This window comes from Acanthochromis polyacanthus, chromosome 20 (genome assembly GCF_021347895.1).
Source record: "Acanthochromis polyacanthus isolate Apoly-LR-REF ecotype Palm Island chromosome 20, KAUST_Apoly_ChrSc, whole genome shotgun sequence".
Lineage (NCBI taxonomy): Eukaryota > Metazoa > Chordata > Actinopteri > Pomacentridae > Acanthochromis > Acanthochromis polyacanthus.
Window position 1 is genome coordinate 16,010,951 of NC_067132.1, and position 15,373 is coordinate 16,026,323.

Here is a 15,373-nt window from a genome sequence, read left to right on the forward strand (position 1 = left end):
ACCAGAGTATAATCAAGGTTTTATGATCTACTCAATTACAGTTATACCAGAGCTTAGGACAGGTCTGAAGTGGACACAGATCAGCTTTAGAACAATGTCTAGTTGAGTTGTTTTCAAGCTAGGTGATGTTTGTGGAGGCTGAAGCTTAGCTCAGCGGACTCTGGTTTAGGACTACTGACTGTAACTTCAGCTCAAAGTTAACTTGCACAGAAGTACAACAACAGACACATTCTGTACGTGCACACATAAAGGGAGAAGACTGTGACGTCTCTTGGAGGGCACTGTTAATCCTATTGACAGTGGCTTGTCTGAACCGTAGCTTGAAGAAAGATGAGGCTAATTCTCTTTATGAGGGCAATAAACCTATAGGTCACCTAGGCCAAACACGCACACACAATATAAAAACACAGACAGTCACTTCTTGCTCCTGGAGTTTAGGCACGGTTCAGAAATTCAAGTGTAATAATAAACTATATCACACATCTCAATGCAATTGTGCTGCATCAAAAGTCTGCTTCAATCCCCTTCTGTAAAAAATGTGGCTCTGGAGATTTCATTGTCTCTGATGGAATTTGACAAAGCGATATTGACAATGCAGCTTATTTTCTCGGAATAAAGAGGGAAACGCAATATTGTTTCCTTCTCTCTTGCTGTTATTGTGATATATTGCAAGGCACCAAAATATTTACACCTATCTCTCTGCCTAGTTACTGTCTCATGCCAGAATACATTATCCAAGGCAAAGAAAACAATATTACATTTCTTATTGAAAAGCAGCGATCCTTCACCTCTTATCCACTCATTGAAACACACATACGCACACAAGGACATACACACCCATGCACATGTGGAGGTGTTTGTGTGTCAGCAGATGTGCTCATAAGTATCTAAATTGACAGTAACAATTATGGACACAAAGGTTCACACACAGCAATGTGAAAGATACATGTAAATGCAGCACTGAAGCTGTTTTAATAGATCTCTAAAATCGCAGGTGTGATCTGTGACTAAGTGTTCCTGCCAGTCTCAAAGGGATTAACCGTCCAGCTGTGTAAAACATGCTGAGCAAATGAATCACATTCACCAGGCAGCTGCTGGTAGTCAATATATTTCCCATTAATGCAACAAAAGCCTTGAACAGTCTAACAGTTAATCACCTGTAAAAGGAATGAGTTTGGGCACAACTTTATTACCTTCACAAAAGTTTATGTTTTGTCTCCACTTTTCTACAAAAGACCAATTATAGCACTGAGCCAAAAACCAGTAGGAACACTGGGGACTGATGGGGATTGTTGTCCGTCTTTAGAGGAACTTACAGGGTTTTTTTTGTGTTTGTCTGTGTTTGCTTGCCAGATGGGACCCCCTACACGTGGTGGGTAGGCCGAGGCAGCGAGAAGCACTTCTACTGGGGCGGCTCAGGACCTGGCATCCAGAAATGTGCTTGTGGTATCGACAGGAACTGCACCGACCCCAAGTACGACTGCAACTGCGATGCAGATGCCAAACAATGGTAAGTCCCACAATCACATAAAAGTTCAGCAGGTACTCCAGCAGTTACCCTTTGATTAACTTCCTTAACAGTCTGAGTTTGCATTGATTTTAATTAAAGTCTTTAGAAACAGCTGCACTGGGGATTGGTGAAGAAAATCTATTCACAAGAAAAATGTCACATCTTTTCTGTTACACTTATGAATCAATTCATAAATGGCAAAAATGGATTACTGTAACAACATTCATTTATACCATTATTTTTGAAAAGGGTGGAATTATTTCAAAGAATATTTTCCAATGGTAAACTAAGCCTTTAACTAGAGTTGAAGTGCCTATAAAAAGTATTCACCCCTCTTAGAAGTTCTCCTTAATTGCCTTTAATCCTTGAAAACATATTTCTGCAAAGTGTCAGTTAATTAGAAATATAAAATGTAAAAGAAGTGATTGCATAAGTATTCACACCCTTTAAAGTAACTCGCCTAATTCATCACAGAAGTCACAAAATTAATGAAAGGAAGAAGTTACAAGCTTCAACAGCTGAGATGGGAAAGACTATTGCTCAGGTTCTTCATTAGACAAAGCTTTTTGTCAAAATGCCAAACAGAAAGCCATAGTTAAAAAAAAATCTCAACTAGAGTTTGCTAGAAGACAACTGGAAAACTCCGAAATCAACTGGAACAAGGCTCTATGGTCCAATGAGACACAAATTAACTTTTTTTTGTGCTCAGATGAGATGCTATGTTTGGTAGTCATGAAACACTGCACATTATCACAAACACCATTCCCACCATAAAGCATGGCGGTGGCAGCATCATGTGGAAATGCTTCTTGTCAGCAGACTCTTGAAGGTTTGTGAAGGTAAAGGATAAATTTAATGCAGAAAAAATTGGGTAACACTGAAGGACAACCTGAAGCTATCTGCAAGAGAACTGCAGCTTGATAGATTTGTTTTTCCATCTAGACAATGATCCAAACCATGCAGTCAAAGCTACACAGAAATGATTTAAAGACGCAGGTGAATGTTTTGGAGCCCACATCTCAATCCAATTGAGAAGTTACAGTTTTGCAAAGTAAAATGGGGTCAAAGTGCAGTGTTCTCATGGACAAGGCAAACTGAGACCTGCCCACGCAAGTTCAAAGCTGTAATTGTGGTCAAAGACACATCTATTAGATACTGATTTGAAAAGGATCGAAACTTAAAAACAACTCCTTATTTTACAGTGTATATTTTTGCAATAACTGACATTATATTGTGGAATTGTGTTTTCACTTTGACATGAAAGAATAGTTTTTCTAAATTCTTGTTAAAAAAAAAAAGCCAAATTAAGAGTAATTAGAAATAAGAAACTGCCTGGTCTACTTCTTTCTGACATTGAGAACCCTTGTTTTGAAATGTCACTGTGAATTTCAAATGGCAAGTTTTAAGAGTTACGCTATGTATACATTCTAGAAAATGTCATATGAAATGCTGTATAATTAAGTTTAATAGAGCATTTAATATGAGCTGACTTTTACATTTAACATCTCTGAATCATTGAATAACCCCTACTAAGAAGATTTTCAAAATCATGGCATTACTACATCAGTGGAACTTTATCAAAAATGAAAAAGCTTAAATTAGTCACTAAAGCTAAAGTTTGCAGTAGTGTGTTAATACAGAATCCACCGTAGCTGGACAGTCTGATGAGGTGTCTAACTTCAAAGGCTGAAGTGACTGAATGATGAATGCCACCATCAAGGATGTGTTTATTTAAGAGGAATGTTTGCCTGCAGAACCAACAGTTTGTATTTCAAAGCTCTTTTAGCCAACTGATGGATATTCTCATTAAAACCAATTGCGTCGCTGTCAGTGCTTGTGTGTGCTTGTGTGTGCACGCTGCATGTTTGTGAGTAATTACCAAGTGTTAGCGAGAAGAAGAGATTTCATTTTCTTTCATGTCTCCCCGCTCATCTCTAAAACTGATGAGATTACAAATGAGTCTTACACTGTCTCGTTCTCGCCGTTAATATTTTATGCATTAATGTCTCATTGTTTGGCTGAGTGAGTGTTTGAAATATTACTAATATAACAGTTTCCACTCATTACCCACATTTTTGGCAACGGACACACAAACACACGTATGCACACATGCTTAGTCAGACGCACACATGCAGCCATAAATTAGATCTCTGTTTCACGTCCAAACGGCCTCGAATGGCAAACGATTTCAGTCGAGTTACATGAAGAATTTATAGCAGAATACATCTTGTTTAAATTCGCTTTGATGGATGTTATTTATGTATTTAATGTTTGTAGCACTGTCACAGTGTTGGCATCTGGCTAATCAATGGTGCAGGAAGATAATTTCATGAATTATTTTAAATCTATTTTACGTTATTTGCTCATTTCTCACACAGAGATTCAAGAAATATTATGCATTTATACATCCACCACATGTATCACTGCACATTGTACCCAATTCTTTTACCTTTATGTTCAAAATTTTTGCAACTTAAACTAATATACTATTATAATGCTGCTTTTATAATAGAAATATTATATTCTAACATCTGTTTCATTATGAGGATAAAGCGGTGTATAGAGGATGGATCTGTTTCATTATTTTCACATCATTTACTTATTTATGCAGCAGCAATACACTGACTTATTATAATATAATACTGAAGTGGGAAAAATGAATACATACACTTATGTATATAAACATATATGCTCATGTATGCAGTCATGTACTGCATAACCTAACATATATTGTATACAGCAGCATACTTAAAGTAGCTATAGGTATAAAAGAAAAAAGATAAGTATAAAATAAATGAAAGAAAATGTATGATGCACATGTGCAGGTTCATTATTTGTTATGCTGCCACTATGCAAGTAACCATGTTCAAATGAAAATGCATCCATATTTATATTTAAACATACACATCTGTTACTAGTTATGTGTTGTGTATGTACTCAGTAGCAGAGGTATTCATTTTCTCCAGATTCTAGCAAATTTGAAATAAAATTATACATACCACATTGAAAAATAGAAACTAGTAAGTCTTTATTAAGCTGGTAAATGTAAAAGCACAAGTCTAGTGAATGACCAGAAAATGTTTTGCATGGGGAAGAAAAAAAATGCCTTTATTATGGCATAGCAGGTCAAGTGCACTCTCCGGTATGTAGGCACAGAAACACCCACGTCAATGACCAAGCGACTTCATCATAAAATCAGTAATTCCCCACAAGATGTAAAGACCTTGGAAGCCTCAAAAACATAAAAGCCGTGTTGCTGCTTCCTTTTTGCACGCTTTTGCTGAGTTCTACGGTCTGACGGAACAAAGCTCACTCTCAGTCAGAAAGGATGGAAAGTGCGAGGAGAAAAAACGAACAGCGTAACACAAAGCATCCAACCTCATTTGTCACATTTGGTGCTGGTTCTGTTGTGGTCTAGGCATGCATGGCATCAGTGGAACCAGCACACTGACATAATCATGAAATTTCACTGCTGACGGAAGCAACGAGAATAATGCAGAGATATGCATGTGCATTCTGGGAGCTCAGATACAGCCAAATGTGTCTACACTCATTATACGACGTACGATTCAACAGCACGATTCAAGATTTACAGCCTCGTGACCAGCTAGGTATTTTCTAGCATTCCGCTTACTAAAAACTAAACAAATGGCATCACAATAAGTGCAAGCTGAAGTTGTCTGCAAAGAGGAGACCTCAAAAAGCATTCTTTGAGTTGAATACTTAGTGTGGGCTTTTCGCAAAGATATTAAATATGGTGACTTTGTTTGCTTTCATGTGCATCTACAGTCATGGAAAAAAAAACATGAGACCACCCTCGTTTTCTTCAATTTCTTGTTCATTTAAATGCCTGGTACAACTAAAGGTACATTTGTTTGGACAAATATAATGATAACAACAAAAATAGCTCATAAGAATTTAATTTAAGAGCTGATATCAGACATTTTCCATGGTTTTCTTGATAATAGCCAACATTGCTTAAGTTCTTACATCAACAGCTATGGCATTCTACTGCCAAAAACAGCTATTAGGCATTACATGTTTTCTTCTCTGTCTATTTTAGTGACTTGATACACACAGGAGTTAGTATTGATTCATAACCATTGTTTCTGATGACTGCAGCCATGCGTCTTGGCATGCTCTCCACCAGCTTCTGACATTGTTCTGCTGTCACAGCAGCCCATTCCTGTTGCACAAACTCAAACAAATTTGCTTTGTTTTTGGGCTTGTGGTTCTCCATTTTGTGTTTGATGATTTTCTACAGGTTTTCCATTGGATTTAGATCTGGTGATCGAGCAGGCCAAGGTATGGTCTCAGTGTTCTGGTTCTTCATCCAGGCCTTAACTGACCTGTTGGAAAATCCAGTCATTTGAGGCAGGAAAGAGTTTTCCAGCTGTTGAAAGAAGACTGTCTTTAAGAGTAGCTCTGAACCTGGTTCATTCGCCCTTTATGCAACTGCATTTGCCCTGTTCCATCCATACTGAATCAACTCTAGATGGTAACTGATCCATCCACATGTTTTACTCTACAGGCAGACAGTCTGGTTTGTAGGCATCTCCAGGCTTCCTTGTAACCAGTAAGTTGGCTGGAGTGGGCATCAACTGAAGATTGGATTTATCACTGAAGAGAACCTTAGCCCAGTCATCAACAGTCCAATCATTGTGATCCCCACCAAAGAGTAACTGGGCTTTCCTCTGCCTTTCGTTGATGAAGGGCTTCTTACGTGCCCTGCGTGACTTCAGACCAGTTTCAAGAAGTCAGTTTTGAACTGTCCTTGCTGAACAAGTCATATTTCTCCCAGTCCTACTAATTTTTAAGCTCCCTGGAGGTCTGACAATGATTCTTGACACAGGAACAGATGAGTGCACGGTCATCTCGTGGGTTAGAATGACATTTCCTGCTACGACCAGCAAGCAAATTTGGTAGTACCCTGTTTGGCTTGTTTTTTCTTGGTGTAATGAACAGCTCTTTTAGAGATCTTCAGTTTTTTGGTTACCTGCCTCTCACTCATGCCAATTTCCATCAGTGCCAAGATGGCTGCCTTTGTGGCTTCACATAATTCTTTTATTTTTGGCATTATGTGAGAGAAGACAACTTCAAGTGGTGCTACGGCTTGAATGTCAGCAGGAAACCACTCTCGACCTTTGCATGTGCAGTGCTGCTTATGACATAAAATAGCCTCTTACACACCCTGGGAATACAATGAAGCTTAAGCATGTCAAATAAGACATAACATATTATGGAATCAGCTGCATTTTTGTTGTGTTCATTACATTCTGCAGGTAGTATAACTTTAGTGGTACCAGGCATTGAAATGAACAAGAAATTGAGGAAAACAAGGGTGGTCTAATCATTTTTTCCGTGACTGTATTTTTAAATTCCTAAATGTTGATCACTGAGTGTTAAAAATGGACTGTCATGTATTTTTTTTCTATTAATATAAATCTACTCAAATTAAAGCCGAATTTGCACTGTACAGCCATAGTCAAGTTTGGACACAAGTACCATGACACTTGTGAATCTTAGAAAATACCACAAAATTGTCACTTACAATATACTTATGTTCTGTAATAGACATCAAAACAGACATAAGTCATGCTGTGTCCAAACTTATGGCCATGGCTGTATATTGTAAGTGACAATTTTGTGGTATTTTCTAAGATTCACAAGCGTCATGGTACTTGTGTCCAAACTTATGGCCATGACTGTAAAATGGTATCTTTTTTTTTTCCATTTTCACATTGAATGTGCCGAAGTACTGATATTGTCAAATAAATATTACATAACTCACAAATTCATGTGCACACACACAGCTAGTGATTCATTTAGTTACACTTATTATATGTAGTAATATTACAACTGGTGCAGAATCTAACAGCACAAAGGAAACAGATATCACTTCTTCAATGTTCTTTCAATTTTATCAGCATGGCACAACTGCTTACATAACATATTTTCCCATGTAGTGTAGAATATCTATGACCTGCTATGCTTCATGAAAGATTACTTTTATACAGCCACTGTATGATACACACTATTTTGCCGCCACATATCTTCACCTTCGCTTATTCATTTCAGAATCAAAATCACTTATCTGAACAGAATCACCTCAAAGGCACAGAAGTGTTAATGGAAACCGGTATTGACACGGTTGTAAATAGTGTGTGTCAGAAATCACAAATGTTATTTTATTTCTCAGAGCTGTGACCTCAACGTAGTCTGAATTGAACTAATTTTAAAAGTGTGAAAGAAAAATACAAGCAGGTGTCTAGAGATGGAGAAATTGCCGATCATAAAAGCAAGGTCAAAATACTTCAAGAGCATGGTTTTTGTACTCCTCTTACTTCAGTCTGCATGTTTTTATTTTCAATTCATCTTACAGGAGAGAAGATTCTGGTCTCTTGATGTATAAAGAACATCTGCCAGTCAGCCAGGTTGCCGTGGGTGACACCAACAGACCGGGCTCCGAGGCCAAACTAACCGTTGGACCACTCCGTTGCCAAGGAGATAGTAAGTGTCATGACATTGATGCATACACTGCTGTGAAGTGGTTGAAACCAATTTTAGTAGTAATCGATACTGTTGAGTAAAGGTCGTTTTGTACGTTATGATGTATTGAAAACACAAAGAAATGTGAATTTACTTTGACCAAAACCTGGCATGACATACTTGTGAGGAAGGTTGTTGGTATAAAAAGGCTTGAATCAATTATATATTTGAGGTGTTGAGACATGAAGGATTGAACATTCACCAAATGTTCTGGTTTTCTCCTGACTAGATCCTTGCTTGTGTTGTATCTACTCTGATGTACGTTGCTTTGGATGAGTGTCTGCTGAATGTAATTGTAGAAGATGAATGAATAATGATGAGTTGATCTATTGCAGAAAATTAATTGGCAACTATTTTGTGCAGCGCTTAATCATTTTTTCAGGCAAAAGCAGGAAATGTTTACTGGTTTCACCTCCTTGAATTTGATGAATTTTGACTTAAAACTGGGGTTCAGGCAAAAGAAAAGAAAATTGAGGAAGTCACTGTGGCCCCCTAGCAAACTGTGCTTTGCATTTTTCTCTATTCTTCTACTTTTTTTACAGACAAGGTGCCACACTGATTTGACATTACACAATGCTGAAGAAACAACAGGATTAAGATTCATTTTTAATAACTGACACTGACATTTATTTACGCAAACTGCTGAGCTCATTTCAGATCATCCACTAAACTGGAGCAGAAGTTAAAAGATCGGCAATGTAGCCAAGAGCTACATCCTACTGTGCTTTTAGGAGGATCTTAAAATGAACTTCAAACCGGAGAGGAACCTACTCAGGGATGTGGAGAACTGATGTTTGCATTCTGGATTAGCTGCAAGTGTAAAAAGAAGCCTTTGAGTGAGGCAGGTTGACGGCAGCGACAGTGGGCTAATTTAGAAGAAATAGGGGCGTTAATGACCTTCTCCAAGTCAGCTGCAGAGAGGAGTGGTTTCACTTTCACACCAATTCTCAGCTGGTTGTTGAGGTGCGACTACATAACCTTTGAGAAAGGCTCATCAAAGGTTGAATCAAGAGAACACCTCCAGTCACATGAATACCGCTCTTATTAAAATACACCTTTTGACATTGCGTGTGACTTTTGAACAGTCAGGGCTAGCAAAGGTGGATATTCTTTATTTGATGTTAAGCTGTAGGAAACTCTTGGACAAACACTGTCTTTTTGATGTCTACTGCAATGAAGTGAAGGCATTTTACTCTGTGGAACAGTGATAATACTGTATAGAGAATGGAATGTAAAGATCTACGCTGAATTACATTGCGTTCTGTTTTTCTGTAGTTTAGTTTAATTTGTCTTCTGTGTTGTTCTGGTGGTCAGGGTCAGGATTGGTAGTAGAATATTTTTTAAAAAGTCAGTGAAAACTGACTAAATTAGCTGTGAGACTACTGCATTTTCCATGACCTGCGATAAGTGCACACAAACCACTCCAGAAAGTTACAGACTGAAGCTTTTGAGTCGTGCTGTTCTGTATTTAGAGGTTCCATAAGACACATTTTCTCCATCTGAAAGCCAGTGAAATGATGTGGAACAACATTTTCAAGGTGTTGGCCCCTGTGCCCTCCAACATTTCCCATCTCAGCCTTTCTCAAGGTATTTTCTGTACTTGATGAATATTAGTCATAAAAGCCAAGCCGGTGTCAGCTGTCTTTGTCACTCCTGATGTATTCAGACATGTAATAGAGGAAAACTGAAAGATTTGTGTAGTACTGTACAAAGTGTCAGGAGTCTCAGGATAGTCGTGGGCTACATTTATACACTCACAGTTGAATTACTACCTGGAATGACTATTTTAAGTGGCAGGTACATAGTGTGCAATTCACTGCAGCTGCAAAGGGATATGAGCTCATGCGGCTTTTCTGTTAGGCACATGCTTAAAGAGCACTTTTTTATATTATAATTATATGCAGAAGATGTTAATGATCGTTATTATCTCTCTTTAGCGCTCACATGGTCTGCTATACGGCACATATTATGCCTGCACATTAAAGCAAAGTCAGATCTGTCAGTCAGGCTGTTTTCTGTCCCGTTCCGTACACATTTTGTCACATCACATTTCCACTAAAATTGGATCCAACCCAGGGAAGTTTATCACACAGATCCAAGACTAAAAACTCTAGAAGTCAATAAGTTGTTAAACTTTTTCCAAAAAGGTGTCCTTGTGGTTTTGATAGACAGTATAGGCTACTTTATTTTACCTTAAAGAACACTACAGGTGAAGTTTAGGTAGTAGATATCAGCATTGAACTTCCCTTGTCTGATCAGTTAAAACAAGAAATATATTGTATTTTTTGAACTGTTCTGTTTAAAAATGCAAATGGAGTATTATCGATCAAAATCTGCACTACTTTGCATTCATTTCCACAGCAGAAATCTGAACTTCTGATAAATCCAGCTCCAACATTATTCTTTCATTGTGTTGATATATGAGAGCCAAAGGTGGATTTTAGATATCTCATTTTATCACTCCATGAATCAGAAAATCCTTGCAATAACCTGAAACAATCTACTTTCACCTTGTTTTTAAGGAGGTAACGTCAATCCCTTTCTTTCAAATGGTAAATACCGATCAGCCACAACACTGAAATCACCTGCTAATTATTGCGTACTTCCCTCTTCCGTGGCCAAAACGGATTTGACCCATTTGGCAGCAGATACTTCGGGTCCTGTGGGTTGCAGGGTGGGCCTCGGTGGATCGAGCTCGTTTCAGCTGCATCCCACAGATGCTTAATCAGATTGGGATCCGGGCAGTTTGGACGCCGGGTCAATGCTAACGTATTCCTCGAACCGTTCTTGAGCAGTTTTTGGCAGACTGTTCTGCAGAGAAAGCGCCATCGCCATGAGAGGATGTGTTTATAGTCTTGAGCAATGTTTAGATTGGTGTCACATGTCAGTAGAATATCCACATGACCAGAGGTTTTCCAGCAGGACGTTACATTGTGGTCGGAATATCAATGTAACACCTTTGACTGTATGTGGTTTTGGTGCTGTAGCTGATCAGTGTAGTGTAGACATGTTTGGTGTGTGCAGGAGCTACTGAGGTGGAGATTTCTGGCCTTAGAGCGTGAAAAAAGACAGTTAAAGACATCTATTTTAATTGGAACCCACTGTTTAAACTAATAGATATCACCATGAAACTTTCCCAACTGATTACTTACATTCAAACAATTATTTTTTGTATTACAAGTTTTCCAAGTTGTGTATTTATATATGCAAATAAGCTATTATGCAGTTAAATGTGCATGCTAGTTTGCATAAATACCCAATAGACAATATATAATTAGCCCTTAAATGTGTATTTTTAACATTTCATTTCCCTAATTTGAAAGAAGAAATGTTAGGGAAGCGAAATAGCACAAACTCCAAAATTCTGTTTTTTGCTTATAACATCTCGCTGTAAAAAAAAAAAAAATGAAAGAAATTTTAACTTACACAAACATCAGAATTCAAAAACAGCAAAAGCGCACTTTGTTCTTAATTATCTTCACTCTCCTCATGTGGAAGAAATGTTTCCGTCCTTTCTTCATCCTGAATCCCAGTGGAAATTACCCATTATCAGTGTGTCTTAGACTGTATAATACATTCAGACATTGTTAGCCAAACTTTTGGAAAGTAACAAACCTCTTTTGACTGTTTGCTGCTGATGGCTTGAATGCGGTCTTAATTAAAAACTAGCATAAGAGGGAACAAGAGAAAGCACTTCAAGCATAGCCGAGTACAATTGGGCACATTGTTATTCTGGGGTTGCACTTGAATGTGAAAATAACACATTGCTCATCCTCGCATTGTGCAAATCATTCAGAGAAACTGTTGCTTTATCTTGGCTTCCTTTCTGCTCTGGAATATTACTGTGTGCTGTATGTTTTTGAGGCTGCTGGCACACGCATTCCCGCTAATGCTGGCTTGTGTGCAGCCAGATAAAGGTTTAAGAACTCTGCTCAGACTTTCCATCTAAGCACTCATCCTCTCGTCCTTTTATTCTGTTCAGTCAAGTCCCTGCAGTTTAGGTTGTTTCTCAGGTAAACATCAGATGTCAGATACCGCAGAACACACACACAGACAAACACACACACACACACACTGATAGGCAGTTTAATCCCTGCTGTTTCTCTTCCTGTCTATTCTTCTAATCAGTGTTGGCACACTGCTCTCTGTGGGACTTGGGGTCAGCTGGAAGACACACACAGACTCTGCAGCACGACGCTATTGACCACTTTTCTTTCCACGCAACTCATGAGGCTGCACTGTTTTATTTTGTCTTACCTGCGCCTGTTTTGTGCACTGTCAAGTTGATATGGAATAACTGGATCCTGAAGCAGCTTTTACACGTGTTAAATGAAACGTTTCTCATTTGAAATCTTACTGGGCTTCACACCAACTCATAAAAGTCAATATCCTTATCTTCTACTAATGGTGTAAAGCCTCTAAGCCATCACAAAGGGAGGTTCAGCAGCTGAAGCCACAGTTTTCTCCCTGAGTCTGTGCAGCATTTGTGTCTTTGCATCAGCCAGTCAACTTGAAGATGACACAGGCTGATGCTTGTCAACTTGTCAAGATGTGCCACTGTCCCGCTTCACAAGAGCAAATCCTGGATGCCTCTGTGGTGTGTGCTATGGCTTCAGTTGATGCTTGTCAAATGCATGGCACTATATGGCCGCCACGAGTTGCACTAAAACCTTTTTTGCGGTGCGCCTTGAACTCTGCAAGGAGCAGAGAAGTCGCTTTGTTTGCTTGGTATACCTCAATGGTTTCTCTTATCTCTTCTTGTTGTGATTTCAACGTGAAACAGAAAGGAATTAAAGTAAAATACAAACCATGTATCTTATTTTTGCCAGCAGTCCAGAGCAAATGAAGCAATCCACAGATGTGAAAGCAACCCTCAGTACGATTCAAAACACTATGAATTCCTCATTAAGTGTTTATATCTTTGAGATTTCTTCCATCGCCTCTATTTTATCTAAATCTCCAAAGGAATAATAGATTAAAACAGTATAGAGAGGAAATAATGCTGGTATCTGATCTGCAATGTAACAAATCACCAGAGAGGTTTTGTGGAAAATAATATTCTTTGGAGAGGAAAAGCAAACATGGATTTAATCTTCAGCAAGGCAGCATGATCGTTACTATAATAATGCTTCATAAACTATCTATTGACTGCTCATTTTTCAAACTAAAGGGAGTAATAGGATGGAGCTATGTGCAATATCAGTGGACTGTGCAATCTGCCAGTTTTAGAGGAAGACTGGCGGATTTATAACTCCAAAGGAATAAGGAGGCCACAGTTAGGGTTTACACATCGCTCATGCGGTCAGTTTTTTTCACTGCTGCTTTTATCTTTATCAGTCCATCCGTCCGTTCATTCGCCGGACGGGAAGTGACCTGGTTCTGTCGAGGGTGCGCTACATGACAGAACACCTGCCCTTCTTCCTCACCAGTGTCACGCTCATTACGGTCCCTTCATCAACAACCCCTGGTGCCACTCTAGCTAATGTCCCCTCATCGCAGAGCTGTCAACATACAAACAAACCATGATTTAATGACCCGTGACATCACATCTGTTTGCGTGTGGGGCTCTATCGTGTGGCGGCGCGGCAAACACAATTACTAAAGATGGATCCCCTCTGTCAGTGGGAAGGGGCCGTATTGTCTTTGTCGTACTCTCTTAGCCCCTGTATGCGTCTTTGTGCGCGCCACACACAAAAGAGAGTTATCCTCTTTTCTATTGAGTGGCCAGATTAACAAACTTTAAAATGAAGATGACTTTGAGGTATGTTTGCCATAGTGCTGGCCAAGACACTGGAACAGGGAGCATACATTATACATTGGCCCATTAAGGCATATTAAATGTATATTAAAAATTTCACACGTGAATAGGTACTCCGTGTATGATTGATGCTTCTCATAGTGTGCGTGGAGCTCTGTCTCAGTAAGAGCAATGACGATTGGCTGCCATATAATGGGTTTTCATAGGCAAATGACTAATGTCTCGAGCAGTCAGGGAAAGTTTTAGCAAGGAGGTCTGTGTGTATGCGCACATGCACGTTCCTGTATGTGTGTGTTTCTGTCTCTTTTTCTGCTGCAAGAGCGCAACTTTTTGTGTGTCTGTGTGCACGTGCTGCAGCATTAATGAAGCCCATTTCCACGGCTGGTTTAATGGCAGCCTATACAGTCGCAGGCAGACAGAGAGGAATTAGTCCCATTTATTGATGTTAAAAGGGTTTGGACGTTTTAATAGATGGAAATGAAAATAAAGGATAGCGAGTGAAGCAAAGCCGCATATACTATTATGATGTCATACACCTGCTATGAGACACGGCCTCGCAGCTGACCACAAATGAAGGCTTGTATGGGTCACCTACGATAGTCCAGAACTAATTAATTTCCTTGTCCATATGCCTGCGTCACTGTAATTGATGTCATTCAAACGCTAAGTGCCTGGTGAATTTATTCGCTCATGTGTGCCATTTTTGCCCATTAGTCTGCCAATTTTGAAATCCATAGCAAAGTGTCTGAATACTTTTGTAATTGTGCGATTGTATGTTTTTGCATTTTAAATATATTTATATATAAATTTTTTAAAAAATCTAAATAAATACAAAAGTTTTCATAATGTCATTATGCCTGTACTGTCAAATAAACGCCTTCCACACATCAAGACTCTGAAGACATTCAACTCCTTATCCACAGGTTTATTGACATTAAAAGAAGAGTGAAACTGAAATACAAAAGGCATGATAAATGTCATGCTTGCTTTTAACGTGTACAAATATACATTGTAAACCCCTCAACTCATTATCTAAAATAAATGACATCTATCCATAGATGTTACCGTTTTAACATTATAAGTTGTATATAGTAATTCTGTTTTTCTCAACTTAAAATGAAATATACTAAAACATATTTTCACTTAAATCACTAATCTTTGAATCTATTTGTTTGTAATTACTCTCATATGAGCTTATTGTAGAATATCAATTTGCAACCATTAACACTAGTAGCTGGAGAAAGTTTCCAACAACAAACTTGTCCCAAAAGTAAACGTTTGCTACCGTACGTAAAGGCAGTATATCACTACAAACCCACAATGCTGCAAAAGATGTATGTAGATGTCGCTGGATCAGCCCAGATGCAACCAGAACCGGCGTTTTCAATTGCATACTGACTAACTTCCTGATACTGACAACTTCCTGTCACTCTTAAAGTGCCTTCAGTGAAATACAATAACATGTAATTATAAAAAACATACAACTTTGTAATATGTTACATTAGCTGCAACAAAACAATGCCATTGCTATTTTAAATCTGATCCTAAGATGATTA

The 15,373-nt window shown here is 38.5% G+C and overlaps 1 protein-coding gene across 1 annotated transcript in view; it reads left to right on the plus strand.

Annotated features, from left to right (window-relative positions):
- Nucleotides 1-15,373, plus strand: part of cntnap2a (contactin associated protein 2a) — a 372,045-nt gene that overhangs the window by 294,145 nt on the left and 62,527 nt on the right. Inside the window, exons 16-17 of the mRNA XM_051940310.1 lie at nt 1,354-1,510; nt 7,893-8,020. Of these exons, the coding sequence (XP_051796270.1) occupies nt 1,354-1,510; nt 7,893-8,020 (285 nt within the window). The remainder of the gene's footprint in view (nt 1-1,353; nt 1,511-7,892; nt 8,021-15,373) is intronic.